The sequence below is a fragment of the Salvelinus fontinalis genome, chromosome 12 (assembly GCF_029448725.1).
Source record: "Salvelinus fontinalis isolate EN_2023a chromosome 12, ASM2944872v1, whole genome shotgun sequence".
NCBI lineage: Eukaryota > Metazoa > Chordata > Actinopteri > Salmoniformes > Salmonidae > Salvelinus > Salvelinus fontinalis.
Genome location: NC_074676.1, coordinates 30,510,823 through 30,529,897, shown reverse-complemented (window position 1 = coordinate 30,529,897; position 19,075 = coordinate 30,510,823). Strand labels below are relative to the sequence as shown.

Below are 19,075 nucleotides of genomic sequence, written 5' to 3'. Positions count from 1 at the left end.
AGGTGAGCTCTCCCACCTCTGTTCACCCCCCTGTACAATGAAGGTGAGCTCTCCCACCTCTGTTCACCCCCCTGTACATTGAAGGTGAGCTCTCCCACCTCTGTTCACCCCCCTGTACAATGAAGGTGAGCTCTCCCACCTCTGTTCACCCCCCTGTACAATGAAGGTGAGCTCTCCCATCTCTGTTCACCCCCATGTACAATGAAGGTGAGCTCTCCCACCTCTTTTCACCCCCCTGTACAATGAAGGTGAGCTCTCCCACCTCTGTTCACCCCCATGTACAATGAAGGTGAGCTCTCCCACCTCTGTTCACCCCCCTGTACAATGAAGGTGAGCTCTCCCACCTCTGTTCACCCCCCTGTACAATGAAGGTGAGCTCTCCCACCTCTTTTCACCCCCCTGTACAATGAAGGTGAGCTCTCCCACCTCTTTTCACCCCCCTGTACAATGAAGGTGAGCTCTCCCACCTCTGTTCACCCCCCTGTACAATGAAGGTGAGCTCTCCCACCTCTGTTCACCCCCCTGTACAATGAAGGTGAGCTCTCGCTCTCAGCCTGGCGTAGCACTGAGAAACATACAGTTGTTCTCTTATAACCATTTAATTGAATTGAAAATGTTTACTCATTTATGTGAAGGCATCAACCACTAACCCACAGCACAATAACATCAGGTGAAGGAATCCATACCCTAATTCATTTAAAAATGTTACATTTATTTACCTTTATTTAACTAGGCTAGTCAGTTAAGAACACATTCTTATTTACAATGATGGCCTAACCATGCAAAAAAACTCAGGGAGTGCCTGATGTCGTCTTAGCTCATATCTCTGAGCTGGTAAACTGAGATGCTGTGAACGTCATGGCTCTGTGCCAGTGTTCCCAAACATATGCCCCTCAAAATCTAGTGCCAGTGCCAGCTCCCTGGTTCCTCTCAATTAAATACCGCTTTCCATCCTCCTCCAGGGCATCAACGCTTTTTGGAAAGTGCCCTGTTTCATTCTGTGGAGCTTTCTGTGGTGAGCTCGTCATGTCAGTTGGTTAATACAACAGTTAGACTTCTGTTATGGCACCATGATCTTGGAGATTGATAGCATCGTCTCGGTCTCGTTGTCAGTCATTTTGTACTAGTAATTCATTTTATATTTGTCTTTCTTCACTACTGTAGGTAAGACTGAGGCCTAACTGTTATGTCGACTCAAGGATTATTTCATATTGGGATTGATGATTTCAATGATTCACCCTATTTATAATTTCTTGATTAGTTGTACGTTAAAATATACATTCTGTGGTTCCTGGGTTATAAGTTATAAACTCTCTCAAATCAACTGCCAGTCCTATGTAACCACTAGACTCATAAATTCATCATATCCCAATATCTCACTACTTGTTAATTGTTAACCAAAACTGTACAGAATAGGTACACACCATAAATTAATGTTAAAAATATAATTTCACATGTCCATATGTCGAAAGCATTGACCAAGGTTTCCTTTTGATCAGATCTTGGCATCACTGCTTGGCCCCACATCTTTTCCTCAGATTTTCCACTTATCCTGTGATAGTGGAGTTTGGAGAAATATTATTTTGAGTTATTCAAGATTTCTGTATTTCTTATTTTAATCCAAAAAATTCCTGCTTGTGAAATTTGGGTCTGGAGTGATAAGCATCTGTTCGTTGGCTTGGTTTGATAAACCCAGGTACATTCTGTCAGGTGTTAATCAAGACTACATTAGAGATTACCCATTGTGTCTGTGTGTGTCTGTGTGTGTGTGTGTGTGTGTGTGTGTGTGTGTGTGTGTGTGTGTGTGTGTCTGTGTGTGTGTGTGTGTGTGTCTGTGTGTGTGTGTGTCTGTGTGTGTCTGTGTGTGTCTGTGTGCGTGTGTCTGTGTGTGTCTGTGTGTGTGTCTGTGTGTGTGTGTCTGTGTGTGTCTGTGTGTGTGTGTCTGTGTGTGTGTGTCTGTGTGTGTGTGTGTGTGTGTCTGTGTGTGTGTGTGTGTGTGTGTCTGTGTGTGTGTGTGTGTGTGTCTGTGTGTGTGTGTGGCCTTCAGCTTGTATACTGCAGATGAGGATGAGAGAATTAAATGTGATTGTGTGTGTGGGCTAAGAATAAAATGTTGATTACATTTCAGAGACAAATAGTGTGTAATTTTGTGTGTTTCTGTTTTTCTCTCGTCTTTGTCTTCTTCCCCCCAACTGAATGGAGAAAAGCGACACGTCACCTTGTTGATTTAACTCTCTCTCCCTGGGGTTCCTCAGTTGCCCAGTGCTGCCATTATCATCTCTCTGTAAATCAACCGTGTTTGACGAACCTGCTCTTTCAACCTGGGATCAATACCAGGTCTTTATCAGGCCAGCACTGGCTAATAAAGGCAAGGTCCCTTATCCACCATCTGGGAGAGAGAAACAGAGGCGATAACCGCCTGATAACTTTGAGAGAAAAACACATTCTACCAGTAACAGGACCCGTTCTGTGTTCATCTTCTAGCCAGAAAACAAATATATTAATTCACACAGTAAAATGAATGCACACACACACACACACACACACACACACACACACACACACACACACACACACACACACACACACACACACACACACACACACACACACACACACACACACACACACACACACACACACACACACACACACACACACACACCACTCATCTTCTCAATCCATCTGCTCAATCCATCTCTCTCTGTCATGGTGTGACTTTGCTTCCTTTCAATGTTCCTTTAATCTCTGCGTCTGATGTGGTCAATGGTCTACAGGTGAATGCAGAAACTAACTGAAACAAGAACCCTTGTCTGAGACCTTATTAGGCTAATCAAAATATGGTAGTCAAAAACTGGTGAGTGAGAGAGGCCAACACTACCGGTCCAAATATCTCTCTCTTTTCTTAGGGCCTTTGCGCTCAAGTAGCATCCTTGTTTTTGTCTCTAAGGGAACTGGTGGAGTTCAGAGCGGACAACAACGCAGTAGGGAGGGAGATGCAGAATGAATAAGAAGTTGGGGAGGACAAATAGGAGTGTGTGTAGAAGTTCAGGTTGTTGGGTGACTTTGCCCTGCAGGTGTGACGGGAAGTTCTGCTTATCAGATTGATGGAGGCTGTCTCGGTTGGGTGGGGGTGGAGGAGAGGAAGAGGGGTGGGGGGCAGAGAAGGGAGGGGGATAGTGGTAGAGAGTGAGGGAGAGAGGGGGCGGCAGAAAAGTCTCTGTTGACTCCTCCTCGGCTCAGATGATATGGGAGATAATATTGATAATATTAAACGCAATAACTGTGGTTCCAGCTCCACTCCCCCAGCTGAGCGCTGCAGGATAAAATCAATGTGCCATTCAATGTGATTTATAGCTGAAAATAACGGGACTGTTTAGGCAGGGAGGGAGGATTGGTAGTGTAGAGGAGGGGGTCTGATGTGCTGGGAAAGGCTGAGTGTGTGTGTGTATATGGGGTGGAATGGAGAGGTGGACGTGGTGGGTGTTGATGGTGGTGGGGGCGATGGTTGATTTATTTGACGATGCAGATCTAATCTCCAACTGTTACATTAATAACAGCACCTCGGCGTCACGTGGGCTGACGTTTATGGCTGGTATCGATCGAGAGCTATCGCTGTTTATCTGAGCGGGAATGCAATGGTAAACATGCCCTTTGTGCACACGACTGAGGTGTTATCGGGGTGGGGTGATGTGGAGGGGGCAGGGGTAGGGGCGGGAGGGAGGGAGAGTCCCTCTGATTAAGCTATTGGCTAATAATCAACCCATTCGGCCAGGTAGGAACACTCTGGAAGTAAAGTGTATGATACCAAAGTCAAAGAGGAGGTTGAGTTCTCCCCATACAGTGATCACTTCGATCGGAGGGAGCGATTCAGTAGTCACCTTCATCAAAGACAGACAGGGATATTGATGGCAGTGATTAGAGTGTATATTGTGTCTGTCTGTGTCTTTGTTGAAGGTGATTTGCCTTTATGAGACAGAGAGAAACAGAAAGAGAGGGAGAGATCACTAGACATGGTCTCTAATGAGGTTTTCTCTCTGTGGTCCATCTCCATACTGAGGTGTTGTGTTACACAGCTATGGAGGCTTTATTCTGAGGGCTTTGATCAACAGACAGGAACCGCCTCTGACGAGGAAAGTCTGTATGGGGTAGATGCAATGTACACACGCACATACATACTCACTTGTGATGAAGTTACATTCTATATACACACACACACACACACATTACATTTTAGTCATTTAGCAGACGCTCTTATCCAGAGCGACTTACAGTAGAGTGCATACATTTTATTACATTTTACATACTGAGACAAGGATATCCCTACCGGCCAAACCCTCCCTAACCCGGACGACGCTATGCCAATTGTGCGTCGCCCCACGGACCTCCCAGTTGCGGCCGGCTGCGACAGAGCCTGGGCACGAACCCAGCCCAGCCTGGGCGCGAACCCAGAGACTCTGGTGGCGCAGCTAGCACTGCGATGCAGTGCCCTTGACCACTGCGCCACCCGGGAGGCTGTGCACACACACACGCACACACGCGCACACACGCGCTCACATAGATTAAATAAATGAAGAGGAAAATGTATAAATACTGTAGCCTCTGGATGGCCATCTAGCATCTTATGAATTGTCTTTATTTTTATAATGTCTCTAGTATGATATTATACACCAACCCTGTTGTTTGTGTGGATGTCTCATTATTCTTATGACCTCTTCTTTAAACAGAGCCAAGGACACATGACTGCCTTGGTGCACCTGATGATGAGGATGAGGAACAGAAAGGTCCAACTCACACTGAGGAAGAGGGGGAGGAGATGGAAGAGGAGGAAGACAGGCTACATTGGAGAGGTCCTGGTGAGTCAGTTTGTCTGTCTGTCCAACTGGTCTGAGACTGTGAATCCATGTCTAGTTTTGCTCACTATTTTGTCTTGTTTGTTGTTTAGAGCATGTGCTATGTGTTTTTGTGTCATAATATAGTCTTAACTAAGGGTTAGGGGTGTAACGGTTCACCAACCCATGGTTCGGTACATATGGCTGTTTTGGGGTTACGGTTGGGTTGGGTTTCTATACAGCGGGAAAATGAAATGCCAGCAGTTAATTTTCATTTATAGAAAAAAATATTGGTAGTCCTGATTCCATATATGATCATGAGTCATAATGCCTGATGAGAGCACAACCAAAAACACTTTGTATTTTCTTAAATGAAAACACACGATTACTCATCAACAACAACAATAAAATAAAGTGCAATATGCGTGTGAAATCAATAAGTAAACATGGCTCAGACATTGTATATTCCTATTCTATGTTTTCTTACAAAGAGAAAAATATGAGCACTTGTGACTCATAAAGGGGGTGTGTCTGTAGCATGGTACTTGTCATTTCCCATTCCAGGGTAATGTGATGGGCTGTCACTGTGAAGTAGCTCTGTATGAAGGTTCATCCATCTGTAGTAAGCACAACACAGGGTGCATTAGCCAATTCTTGGAAAACTTCAGCTTTGCTTATATAGAGCAGGTACTAGCTGTTTTCTGAAATGGGTGTAAGGGGTAAGTTTCTAATGTGGGTCGAGCACTTTCATGATGTGCTGAAACTCCCTATTCTTCTCAACCACCGAGAATGGGTGCATATCCATGGCTATAAACATACCTATTGGTCTAGTAATTTCTTTGGCCCAGTCAGCTGTGAAGGGCTGCTTGAATGCAGAGGGGAGCCGAAGTTGTGTTGTTTCTTTGAGTTTCTGTCTTGCTCCGCGGGTAGGAATACTGGGGTGATGTTGGCGTAAATGTGTCAGCATGTTTGAGGTTTTGGCAGCTGTATAGGCTATTCTCGTTGAGCAGTGGCGGCATACTCTCTCTGTCCATCCCCGTTGTAATCTACTGGGAAGACAAAATGTTCCCAAACTGAAGATTTAAACGATGATGGAGAATCTTCCTCCAGGTTTATCGACCCCACCACTCTCCATCGTACAGAGCTAGTTCCCGGCTGCGCCTTACAAAAGGACAGTTTGAAATGCGGCAATTAAGATGAGAATTTTGATTACAACGTGCGCATAGGCTCTAGTTGTTTTAATGGAAGAGCCTGAAAAAAATGTCTGCTCAGATTTACTCAAGAGGCATACAACGCAGCGTAGGCACAGCCTATATGCCTAGTGCTTTTTATTTTTTTATTTTTGATGTATTCATTCGGGTTCACAGTGCAGACAAGACACGAGGTCCCCTTACCGAACGGTTCAGTACGAATGCTTGTACCGTTACACCCCCCAACACTTTACTGTTTTGTAAAGTAAGTGTGAGTGTGTTTAAGCTGCTGTGTTATTGTGTAGATGGTGTGTTGTGTCCAGGCTGTAGTTTGGGAGAAGCAGCCATTAACGTGACAATAGGAATTTATTCAACTTGTAACAAAAACATGTCTTAGAGCACAAACATGGACCAGAGTAGATAACAAGCAATTGCCAGAATTTTATTTTTTTCCTCTCTTATCATAGCTGTTTTGTTATTTATTTTTCTTCTCTTGTGTTGTCTACAATGGGTTCAATAATGTAAGGATCCACAGGATCTATCTTTCATATTTCTTTTTCAAGCTGTGCATGTGTGCTTGTGTGTGCTTGTGTGTGCCCATCAGTGTGCGTGTGTCCCTGTTTTAATTCTTCTAGTTGAGGATGTTTTCATTATCGTCATGTCCCAGCCTGTCCCTTTAACAGTAATTGAAGCGATATTAATTGCTGTGTGGTTGCTGGTTGATGGCAGCACAGTGATGTTAGTGTGATAGGCTTTTTCCTCACAAACTAACTGCCGGGAGAGCGAGAGAGGGGGAGCGAGTGAGAGATAGCCCTTCTATCAGTACTGAAGCAGGCGCTGTCTTTATCAGGAGCACGATTGGCAAAAGGGAAACTTTGACCGGTCTGAATTTTTCTCTTATCGTTAAGAACCCCCCCCCCCAACCTCTCTTCCATCCACCCCCACCACTGGTCTCTCCATCACCACTAACAACCCCCCCAACACAGACATGCGCTCATTCCCTCTTGTTTTTTTCTCTCCCTCTCTTTTTTTCTGAATGTTAGGAGTGGAGTCATGGTGAACGTGGTCTTGTTCATACATTTGTTTAGGCTCTATCAGCTATTTCCCACAAGCCTCTGGGAGAGGAACATGTTCTTGTATGGAAAAGGCTTTTATCTCCGTCTTCTTTATAAGTCTTAGCATTCCGCTCATTTCTTACTGTCACTTAGTTTAGCCATGTTTTTGGATCAGACTCTGATATCTGTTTTTGTCCCCTGGCTGTCCATCTGTCTGTCTGTCTGGGTACAGGGATTTCAGGTGGTTTAGACTAGAGAGCAGGGTCTGGTCAGGTCCTCACCACAGACATCCCAAGCTTCATCACACCCATCTCCCTCTCCTTCTTACTCGCTCTTTCTTCCTCCCTCTCTGCATCTCTCTCTCTCTCTCTTGCTCCCCCAAGCTGTCCAACTTAACTATTTTCCTCCTCACAAATGCAGACTGTCATGCTCATGTCTGCCAGAGATTGGTGCTTGCCCTCAATTTATCTGCTTTCTAGATGTTTATGTCATGGCAGCCACGCCTCATGTCAGAAATGTTATATATTCTGTCTTCAGACCCTCTCCTCTCTCTCTCTCTCTGTCATAATGAGTCAGTGATGAACACAATCATTCATATTTTTCATACATTTACAGTGTAGAAATATTTGCCATGTAATTTCCAATCCTGGACCAAAATTAGAATGTGAATTAGAATTAGTGTGAATTAGAATGTATCTGTTTACACATTATTATTTTAGCAATTCTTTATAGAAATTGTATTCTATTCTAATTGTATTCTATTTTCCTAAACCTATTTAGCTACCTTATATTATATTGCATTGTGTCTGTGTCATTTCTACTGCCCAGACACTACATTTCAGACTAACAGAAGAAAGATTCATTGTATTGGCTGAAAATACGACAGACCAGAAAATGAAAAGATTGTAGTTCTTCTCATGCCTATGTTTGTCGGCCACATTCGTTTCCTGTTATTCGAAAAAATAATTAGACAATTCCCACCAGAATTCAATCAGTATCCAACTTTTTTTCTGGAGCCAGTATATGTTTGGGGACATTGCCCTGTGTAGGGTGCCGTCTTTCGGATGTGACTTTAAACGGGTTTCCTGACTCTCTGTGGTCATTAAAGATCCCATGGCACTTATCTTAAGAGTAGGGGTGTTAACCCCGGTGTCCTGGCTAAATTCCATCATGGCCACCTAATATTCCCCAGCTTCCAATTGGCTCATTCATCCCCTCACCTCTCCCCTGTAACTATTCCCCAGGTCATTGCTGTAAATGAGAATGTATTCTCATTCAGCTTACCTGGTAAAATATAGTGCGATTAGTGTGTTATTTATCCTGGTATGACCATACGCTAAGTGGTTATCGTATGGTTGTAATCTACACTTTCACCCAACTGATTGATATGAGTATAGACAATAGTTATCAAGAAGTGTTTTGAATTTCTTATTTCTGTTCACTGTCATCTATCAAAACATTGCCTTTGTGGCATTTATTTATAGTGAAAATCATGAAAATCAAAAATATGCTTTGATTATAAGCAATATATATATAAAAAAAGGTGCTTTCTAGAACCTTGGGGTTCTTCGGCTGTCCTCATAGGAGAACCATTTGAAGAACTTGGTTGCAGTTAGAACCATTTTGGGTTCCAAAGGGTTCTACATGGAACCCAAAAGGGTTCTACCTGGAACCAAAAAGGGTTCTTTCTGGAAGCAAAAAGGGTTATTCTATGAGGACAGAACCCTTTTGGAACTGTTTTTGGAACTGAGTGTAGCTCAAATATCTCTTTAATGAATGATATTCTTGCTATATTTTGCAGACCATTGTCTTAATTCTGAAAGGAATCGTGAAGATGAGGTGTGCATGTGTGTGTGTGTGTGTGTGTGTGTGGTGGTATTTCTGTGTAATGGAGTTGGTGTGTGCAATATAGGGAGTTTGATGAGGGTGTGGTGGTGCAGAATAAAAGACAGTGGCTGGGACCCAGTGTCAGGCAGGGATAGTATGATACGGTAAAGCTGCTTTTTCATCTAGAATATGTCCCGCTGCATGATATGCTAAATAAATTATGAAGATAAAAATATATATATTTTCAATGACCTTGCTGGCTGGAGGGTTTGATATTTTCCTCTCTGCTTCAAATTCTTGATATGCAAATCGCCGTCACAGTAATCCCTCGTGGCTCCCGGACCATCACTCCTGTCTATCCTCCACATACAGAACAGAACAGAACAGACCGAGTGTCACTGAGCTGTAGAATCAGACCCGGAGAACCCAGCCGACTGGCAAAAGCATTCCTGCCTTGCTAGCATTTTACACTATCCTTATCCTCCAGAGTTATTCAAATGACCACCAATAAAACAGTATGATTATTAAAATTTATCAGATGGGGTGGATTTTTTTTGGTATCATTTTTTATTATAAGGGTCCATGGAGAAGCATAGAATATGCATATCATCAATGGCATAAAAATTATGATAATTTATTTGGGGGAGCAGGTGGCGGAGGTGGGGCTCTGATAGGAAGGTGTGTATAGTAGGTTAGGTTCTCTCTGTCAGCAGAGAGGGGCTGAATCTGCATGTCCCTCTATAGGAGATCTCTGCAGAGGGAATTAGACAGATAGAAGAGGGATGAGGGATGAGCTGAACTGACGTGGAAAAGGCAGAGGTTGAACTCAGATGGCTCCTGAGAGGTATACCAAAACCAACATATTAAATACAGTTGACTCATTTTAATCGTTACTTCATAAAAAATTATGACAATTATTATTATGAAGTCTGTTTTTTAATCTGGATATGTTGTATAGTTGTATGTGAATCATATTCATGTACCAAACAGGAAGGTTTGTAACATGCCTTATATTTCGCAGTTTTGGAGGTAAGAGTTTTGGAGACAATATTCTCCTGTGACAGAGAGCTTTTTCCATCACCATTCAGAATATTAAAGTCAGTAACGTTATTTGGAAAATTTGCATTGCGTAACTTTTTTTTTCTGTGGAAAGATATTCATCAAAGTGGATCTTATTCAAATGAGTCTTGTGTAACAGGTTGCGGTAAATAACAGTTTTACTGTTGAGTTTTGTTGTTTCAGCTTATTAAACAACATTTGCATATTGTTAAAAAAATATATAAAAAAATAATAGCACTTAACCTTATGGTCTGCTTCATGGACATCAACAAAAATACCAATCACAATATCGATTATTTTTTTAGGACTATAATACTTTGTGTCTTTGATCTAGAGGCTAATTCTCAGAACAAGAACACGTGTTTGTTTTGGGACCAATCAAAGTGATTATTTCATGGAAGAAGAGTACTGATTGTGGTGCTACAGTTTGAATTTCTACACATTTTTGCAACGGTGTGGGTGTATATGGAGAGTTTATTTCCAAAACTGTATATTCACCAATTTTTCACATTTGTGTTTTTTATCAGAAATTACTGTTTATGGGTACCTTCGTGTGTGTGTGAAATATTACTGTTCTCAGATTGTTACTTCTTATACAATGGGTGGGTCTAATCCTGGAAAATTAAAACGGCGTTTCAGCCGGTGACTTTTCCACAAGTTACCACCAGCAAAAGCTATGACGTTGAAATGTCTATTTACTCTGTTCCATCTCACTGCGCCATCAGCCCAGCCAGACAATTTATAAACTAGATTTCCACCATAAAAAGCATCTAGACATTATCTCCCATTTCTTTTAATCTAGCAATTGTTTTTCAATAGCGGAGAATTTTATAAACGTTGCTGTCTTTCGCTCTGACATTTGCAACATTGTTTCATTATTGAAATTCAATCTCCAGCTGTTCCATAGTAATGAACGTGTGGGGTCAGCAGTCGGGATGAGACAGACAGGCAGGCAGCTTTTTTCAGCCAGTCAAAATCATAAATCAGCATCATTTTTAAGGATATGTACAAAGAAATGTCAATAAAAAACAGTTCAAATTAAACGAAAGGCAGCTAGTTTGCAGTCTTTCCAGCTTCAGTTTGAAGTGATTGTGGTATCTGTGTTGTTGGCCAGCTCCTTTGAACAACAGTGTCCTGATTAGAGAGCACATATGCCAGGCGAAATCGTGCATCATTAACTCATTGTTATGGATGTATCCAAATAAACTAGAAACTAGAAACTAGAAAACCGCTTAAACAAATGCAAAAGCAGCTACTTGCTGTTATTCTGGCTGCACTGTTTGACGTGACTGTAAGTTAGCCATAGTTGGCTAGCTAGCAAGCAAAGGATAAGAACATTGCCAGCCAGTACTGCAATGGAATATTTAAAACGAAAGAATAGATACAAAATGTTTTTTTTTAATGAAAATATGTCAATCATTATTGTAATATGTTGGTAACCCGTTGTATAAAAGTGATAATGCCCTCGAAGCTGGTGTTTGGAGGATATATTTGCACAGTTTGCTGGCCTCGACTTCGTCTCAGGCCTATCAACACCCATGCCAATATATCCTCCAAACTCCGGCTTCTCGGGCATTCTGACTTAAATAGATTTTAGACGTTTATGAAATATATATATATATATTTTTGCAAAACTTTATATATCCATTGTTTAGCTGGAATGGAATGTTCGTATCCTGTACATTTTAACTCAGTGTGTGGCTGTGATATTCACTTTTTGAAGAAAGAAAATAGTTTTTTTTATTTTCCCTCTGATCTGGTTGGCAGCGACTGTGGTTGTGTACAGACAGCCTGTTATCTGAGGGGGAGCAGAGGTGCCCAGCATTAGACGGTTAACTCCCGTCTCTACTGCTTGTCTGTACTGGATCTCCAGGGGTAGGGCTTTGGACTGGGCTTGAGGGGCTGGGGTGAGGGAGTGTGTTTCACCCTATGGGGTAAGGTCAGGAATGTAGATATGAGGAGAATATTGATCTCTTGATATGTTCTCAAGCATCCACAGTAGAATGATGTACAGAAAGCTAATCACTCCTTGTATTTTGGTTATGGTTTCTTGTAACATTTCTATTATAGTAGATGATTTTCTCATTCATTATCACTGGCTCACATTCTCATAGGATTGTGTCCCCTTTCTCTATGCCAATTGGACCTGTTGATGCTGTAGAAGTGTACAGTAACTGTTTTGGTTGCTGGGCCTCCTGTAGGCCTGTGTACATATTATAGAGGTTCCACACCTGCTCTGTCTCTACTGTAACCTTGGTTGGTGCGGTGGACTGTGGGACTGCTGTGGTTGAAAAGAAACTGCAACGGCAACCCAATGTGTGTCACAAACCATTCTAGGCTGCTTGTGTTTGTGTGAGGCTGACTGTCACTGCCATCAAAGGCAAATGAGCTCCCTCTTTAATCTGTTCCTGTGAATAAATATGGTAGCCATTACATGTCTCACCGTGGTATAATGAGCTCACTATTTAATGATGGACCTGCTTTAGTTTATTTATCTATAATGAAGGAGCTAGCTAATCCTCAACTCCCCCCTCTATCTATGTTCCCTCTTCTCTCTCTCCCCCCTCTCTCTCTCTCTCTCTGCCTTGTCTCTGTGTCACTCTGTTCCCCTCGTGATGATTGATAGGCGAGGGGTATAATCTAAAGGAACATTTCTCACTGCTGTCCCGGCCCTATCAGCCCAGCTGCTCCCATCGCCGATGTGTTAGCGCCTGCTGCCCGAGACAGTGCCATGGTGATTACGACCCTATCAGACGCCTGGCTTCTCTGCAGTGCTAGCCCACATCCTGTCCTTCGTACCACGCGTTTCAGTTTGTTCTTTCCCCCTCCTGTCCTCTATCTCTCCCCTGCCAGACTCACACCAGCTTCCCACTCCAGCTCACTGCTCCATTATGTAGTGTAGGTTTTTAGATCTGATGAATGTGGTGACCCTGTCACATGTACTGTGGTGAGCTTGGAGAGGGTGACTGACTGGCCATCTTGGATTGTGGTGTAGCTAGTAAGAGAGTTATTTCTCATCTCAGTATGTTCTGATATGGATTGTTGGCTTGGTGTGCCCAAATGGAAGTATCTCTGGAATGACTGAATGTCCATACAGAACCTCCTCCACCGTGAGTCGATGAATTAGCACCAGGAAATGGGCATTTCTGACACTTTTTTCATATTCTCCTCTCACAAAAGCTCAATTTCCTCATACAGTAGGTTTCTCTCACATGGCTGTTAATACTGTAGGAGCAAAGTAGCCATTTTAGGAAGTGGAACAAGAGCGGACTCAATTGTCTCTCCTCCGTTACTGGTACTTCCTTTTGCTTACCCATGATTACTGTATATTACAGGAAGCCACTATTATGTTTAAACATTGTTGGCTCTTTTTAGACAGACACAAACCTGCACTATTATCATATAGCACCTTAGGCCTTCTAACTTTAGCTAGTGAATCTGAACATGGCCCTGACTGTAAAGCTTCATTCTCTAATATCAACTTTTCAGGTTTCTTTCCAAGTCTACATCCTGACACAGCTATGATTGAAATGTCCTTCATGAAGCCAGAAGGAGTTGTTGAAGTAGAGTTAATGATTGAATTAATTATCGAAGTCACATACCGTACAATTAATTTTGTGGCTTTGCCTGAGTCTTTTTTTCCTCCATCTATGCGGAGAGAATGTCGAGAAACATTTTCTAATTAATTTATGTGTGATTATCAGGAGAGTTTCTTGAAGGTCTCCACTTTCAATTTATGAAAGGGTAACAGTGGAGTTAGGGGAGGCTGGAAGAGATGGAGGGAAACACACACACACTCACTCACTTGCACACACATTCTCTGTTTCTCTCTCTCTCTCTCTCTTTGAAGGGGAGTTTTGTTGCAGCTCAGGGGTAGCAGTGAAGTCTTGATCAGATCTAACCCTGCTGCCCTCGGCCCTAACAATGTTTCTCTGTTTCACAGCTCTCTCTGTTGGTACAGTACAGCCTCCTGGAGACAGAGGCATGGGTATACTTAGAAATAAAGGGTTTTAAAATACTTATTTGCCTGTGCCCATAGGAGAACCCTTTTTGGTTCCAGGTAGAACCGTTTTGGCTTCCAAGTAGAACCCTCTGTGGAAAGGGTTCTACCTGGAACCAAAAAGGGTTCTGCAAAGGGTTATCCTATGGGGACAGCTGAATGACCATTTGTTTGGATCTAGATAGCACCTTTTAGAGTAGTAAATTTCACCAAGCCACTATTTATGATGACATGGTATTCTTTACATTACCTTGTGCTCCCTTTTTAGAGTGATAAAGTAGCCCATACTTAAAGCATAAGCACTGCATAAGAGAACGCTACAGTACTAGTCATGTATCTCTATCACAGGCTCTTATCACAAATAAACATATTCAACCACTGGGCTTCTGAACTCAAAATTAAGTTTTGCATGTGAATGTCAGCATTCTTCACATTTCTGTCTGTATTCCCAGGGGTATATTTTGTCAACAATGCCTTGCCAACTTGGGCTCACACATATTTTTCCCCATTTTGTTTTAAATTACTTGATCTTATTTAACATATTTGGATTTTGCATGTTCGGCATCTGCTCTTTCCTAGTGTATGTATTTTGCAGATAAAAGTTCAGCAGTGCAGTTAAGAGAAATTAGTTGGGTAAACAGTTGTAAATGTCAATGATAAAGTTCTGTTGAAGCTCATCTGATTAGCTTGGCGTCGCAGGTGTCTTATCTTTGCTGTGCAACAGAGTGTAAAATGGAAATTATTGCGTCCTGAGCATGAGAAATTTGTATTTTTTCAACTGAACCGATGCTGGACCCAAGGGACTGTGTTAGACCATAACGTTTCTATATCCTGACTGGAGGAGTGGGTTCGCTTTCTTTCTCTCTATCTCTCTCTCACTCTCTCACAGACACTCATATATTGTGACTGTTAGCTCTGATGGTCTCTCCAAGCCTGCACCGTAGGGCTCCTGTGTACCGGTAGCGGCCCATCTCCTTTCCTCAGTTGTGAGGTGCAGAGCAGAGAGGGGGAGCCCCCATGCTGAGTGAGTAGGGGAGATAGCTCAGGGATTTGTCATTCAGCAGAGGTTAAACCCCAGCTATTAGTGCAGGGTCGGAGTGCGGCCCTGATAAAGACTTCCTGTTGTACTGTGTCAAAAAATCAATGGCTTCGCAGCGATGTGCTAATTTGATATCAACAATAGCCTTTTAAAAAATCAATTAGTCCTGATAGAGGAGACGATGGTGTTGGGGAATAGGGGAGATCCTGCTACAGAGGGTTGTGTAACTCTTTTTTACGCATTGAGATCCACTCAGATGACTGAGTCCTTATGAGCATGCTCGACTCCCATAGGATGGTGCAGATGATCATGCGTGTTGTTTTGCAAACGTGGCGACCAGCACATCGCTAGGTTAGGTTGGCCTGTTGTAACGTTGATGTAAGGTTGGTGATGTCATTAATTGCCCAATACCTCAAAGTTCTTGTCCACCTGAACAATTTCATAGACAATGAACTACTGCACAAAGACAGGTGTGTCCAATAGTCTCATGATATGTTGAGAATGAATAGATAAGTGTAAGCTATGTATTTTACCAGGAAGTGCTACTGTATCTCTTTCTCATAACATTGTTTGGGTTATCAAGGCTGAGCTCCAGTGCCCCTACAGGACTGTACTGTAAACTACAGTTGTAGGTATTACGTTAACATGGTATAACTAACAACCCCTTTGAATGGTCCATGGTGGTGTTGGTTTACTCATAGGTACATATAAGGGGCAGAATCTCACTGTTCACTGCCGTCATGTCAATCTGACAGACTTGTAAAACTACTTTCAGGTGTCTGTTAGCACGTATGTCTTTTACATAGCTTGAATGGGATGTTTATGCTGCGAAAATTGGAATTTACCACATACGACTGGGAAAAATCCACTTGAACGGCCCTCAAACTGGTAATTCAAGTGGGAAACTTACTTATCATCCTGAGCTCCCACTTCTCCCACATGCTGACCTCTGACGTCAATTACAAAGTAAATGACCTCAATAACAGCAATTTCGGCAGTTAAATGCAACAACAAAACATTATTTATGAAAAAGCAATCTATTAATATGGGTTTTGAACACTATCATTTGTTTACAATCACGATAGCTGTACTTTTAGTTTATGGTTTATGCAGCTTCCTGGCCATTAGCCAATTGGCATTTCTCAATGAGGTCAAAGCACGTGAATGCATACAACTTGTATTTACGACTTCACAACTGGTAAATTCCCACCTCTTGCTTGGTTACGAACGCAGCGTTACCTGAAGGTTCCTTTGTTCCTCTTGAAGGATTCACAGAGGAAGTGGATTTGCGTGAATCTGTTAAATTGCCCACGTGCCATGAGGTCACAATCCCTCAGGGTCTTTAAGAAAATAACACATCTAAACATGTGAAACTAATAGATTTTTTATACAAATGTATGGCCTCGCTTTTGCAGTATTCTCCCTCCAGTCCTCCCTCTTCCTCCTAAACTCCCTCTATCCCCCTCTGTCTACTCATCGGGTAATTGCATTAGTCATTTCATTAACGATAGGGTGATTGTTTTATTGTCTGCTGTTGTAAAACGGACAGGACGCCCCAGTGGTTGGTGAAGCAGCCATATTGATAAGGCTTTGTGTGGACACTGCCAGAGTGGAGCTCTATTGATAAGGCTGGCTGATAGGTCTGTGTGGACTGTGGTGCAGGATCCCTATTGATTAAGCCTGGTCCTGCCTGTGTTTTGTGGGCACTGTCTGTGGTCCGGGCCGTGGATATTCTTGAGGTCTGCTGTGTGGGGGTATAGAGATGGTTTAGAGGCGAGGAGAGGGGCCAGCATATCAAGCGGAGTGGCCAAGCGGCAGGGCAATGAACAGGGCTGTGGGGCTGTAGAGATGGTGTAGAGCCTCTACAGAGGGGCCAGTATCAAGCTGAGAGGCGAGCGCAGGGCATTGAGCAGTATTGATAAGAACCCCAGGTCATTATGGGGGTTTGTGGTGTGCGGTAGTGGTAATTAGCAGGGATTAGAACGGTAGGAGGCCCTGCGTAGTGTAGCACCGTGCTAACCTGTAGGGATTACCCATGTGCAGTGATTAAAATGGGCCTCATGATCACTCCTCCGTGGTAGGATGAAACTGATCTTGATTTTTAAGCCACCTGTTGGATGGTGTGCCCGGGCGGCTGACCGTGCGTTGGCAACTTAGAGCTGGGACCTCCCATCCAGGTTACCTCCCTGTGGTACAGTTGGCAGAGAGGGGGGAACGGGGCAAGGCAGAACATGGAAGGAGGATGGAATATTTTTAGGTTCTTCACACTGACACTCAGTGTGGTCTCTGTATTTCTTCACAAAGATAAAATCCCGGCAGACAATTTCACAATTAGGTTAATGGGGGTGTTCATGCTGATAAGGCATCATGTGACCGAGGCCAGCCAATATCAGGGCAGCAGACTGGACATTGATGGAGTGTTGAGATTAGGTGGTCAGAGTGTGATCTGGCCAGGGGTGATGGGAGATAGGCCTGGACACTGGACTTCAGCCTCGCTGATGTGTACATGAGACTTATACAAACACATCAAACGTATGGGAACCACATGTTTGACTCCATTCCATGAATCCATTCCCCACATTACAATGAGTCCATCCTCCTATAGCTCCTTCCACCAGCCTCCACTTAGTAACACACTCATAAGCTTGATTTGTTCCAATCTCCTTCTCACTACTGCTCCTTCATTTTTTCCCCACCTTCCCGCTCCTCCACTCCTCCCTCTGTCTCTCTCTCCTCCACTCCTCCCTCTATCTCCCCCTCTCTCTCCTCCACTCCTCCCTCTATCTCCCCCTCTCTCTCCTCCACTCCTCCCTCTCTCCATTCCTCCCCCTCTCCCTTCCTCCCCCTCTCTTCCTCCCCCTCTCTTTCTCCCACTCTTGGCTGTGGGAAAGCCATTTTTATCAGCGTCTGTCTGTTGTTCTCTGGTGGGGATAGATACAGAGAAGATAGATGAGTGTTTTGACATAGAGAGTGTTAGACAAACACTCTTATCAGCCCGGCACTTTAGCCCGACCCCCAAAAGAGAAGCTGAACCATGGAGGAGATCGGGGGGGGGGGGGGGGGGGGACACACACACAGAGCAACAGAATCAACATGAAGGGAGAGGGACAGCTGAACGACGTGGTGGTAAACAGCAGGTTCCAATGGTACTGCACTGTAGAGCACCATGGCTATGGGGGCTGTGTCATAGGACAGCTTACTGTAGGTACTGGACTAAGTGAATTTCAAGATTTCTTTCCTAATCATTCCTTTTTGAGAGATGTGTTTTTGTTTAAGCTTTTGAGATCCTACCTTTGTGATCCTACTTTTGAGATTCTGCTCTGGGATTGTAAGGGACATGAGTGTGATAGTGAATGGCTCTCCTCCTCAGTGGCCTGAGGCTCCCTCTGTCCAAGTCTCACACTAATGCCTTGACTCCCATGTCTTTTTCTCAGTTATCTCCTAAGAGGAAGTACAAAAGTTTCCTTGGTTTTGGCCAACTCCTGCTCAGTCCACTCTGTGCTCAAGGCAACACCACACTCCCCCTAGTGTTGGAATCATCAGAGCTCTGGCCATGACATGACGCAGATTAGGGATGGGGAACTTTGATGGGACACAAAAAAATCTGTACTCAATATGAGGGGGCCGCAGTGCCTCGCAGGTCTGCGTACCCACATCCATACCCACACATGCAGTCAACTGATTTGTGCAATCAATCTATTTTTTGCAGTTAAACTACTTTACCTACTTAAAGGTTTTTCACGCTCAACAGTTTCCCGTGTGTATCAAGAATGGTCCACCATCCAAAGGACATGCAGCCAACTTGACACAACTTTGGTAATTCAGGCTGTTCTGATGTTAAAGGGGGAGTGAACAATATTGTGAAATTGTAAAAATGCTGATAATTCCCTTTTAGTGTAAGAGCTGTTTGAAAAGATCTCGTGAAATTTCTGACATTTTTGGTGGGATTGAGCTTAGTTAACAGACCAATAAGAATGATTTCCAAACCTCTCAGCCAATAACAGCTAGTTTTCAGTTTTCTCCTCCCCACTCAGACCACTCATAAACGTCTGCATTGGACCTTTAACTACAAG

General features: G+C 43.3%; 1 protein-coding gene across 3 annotated transcripts in view; it reads left to right on the top strand.

Annotated features, from left to right (window-relative positions):
• zfpm1 (zinc finger protein, FOG family member 1) overlaps positions 1-19,075 on the top strand; it is a 115,136-nt gene that overhangs the window by 55,076 nt on the left and 40,985 nt on the right. For 2 of the 3 annotated variants that reach the window (XM_055940338.1, XM_055940337.1), the window contains exon 3: positions 4,728-4,856. In XM_055940338.1, the coding sequence (XP_055796313.1) occupies positions 4,728-4,856 (129 nt within the window). Of the gene's footprint in view, positions 1-71; positions 85-4,727; positions 4,857-19,075 lie in introns of those variants that run through there. The other variant, XM_055940339.1, reaches the window with a different exon arrangement.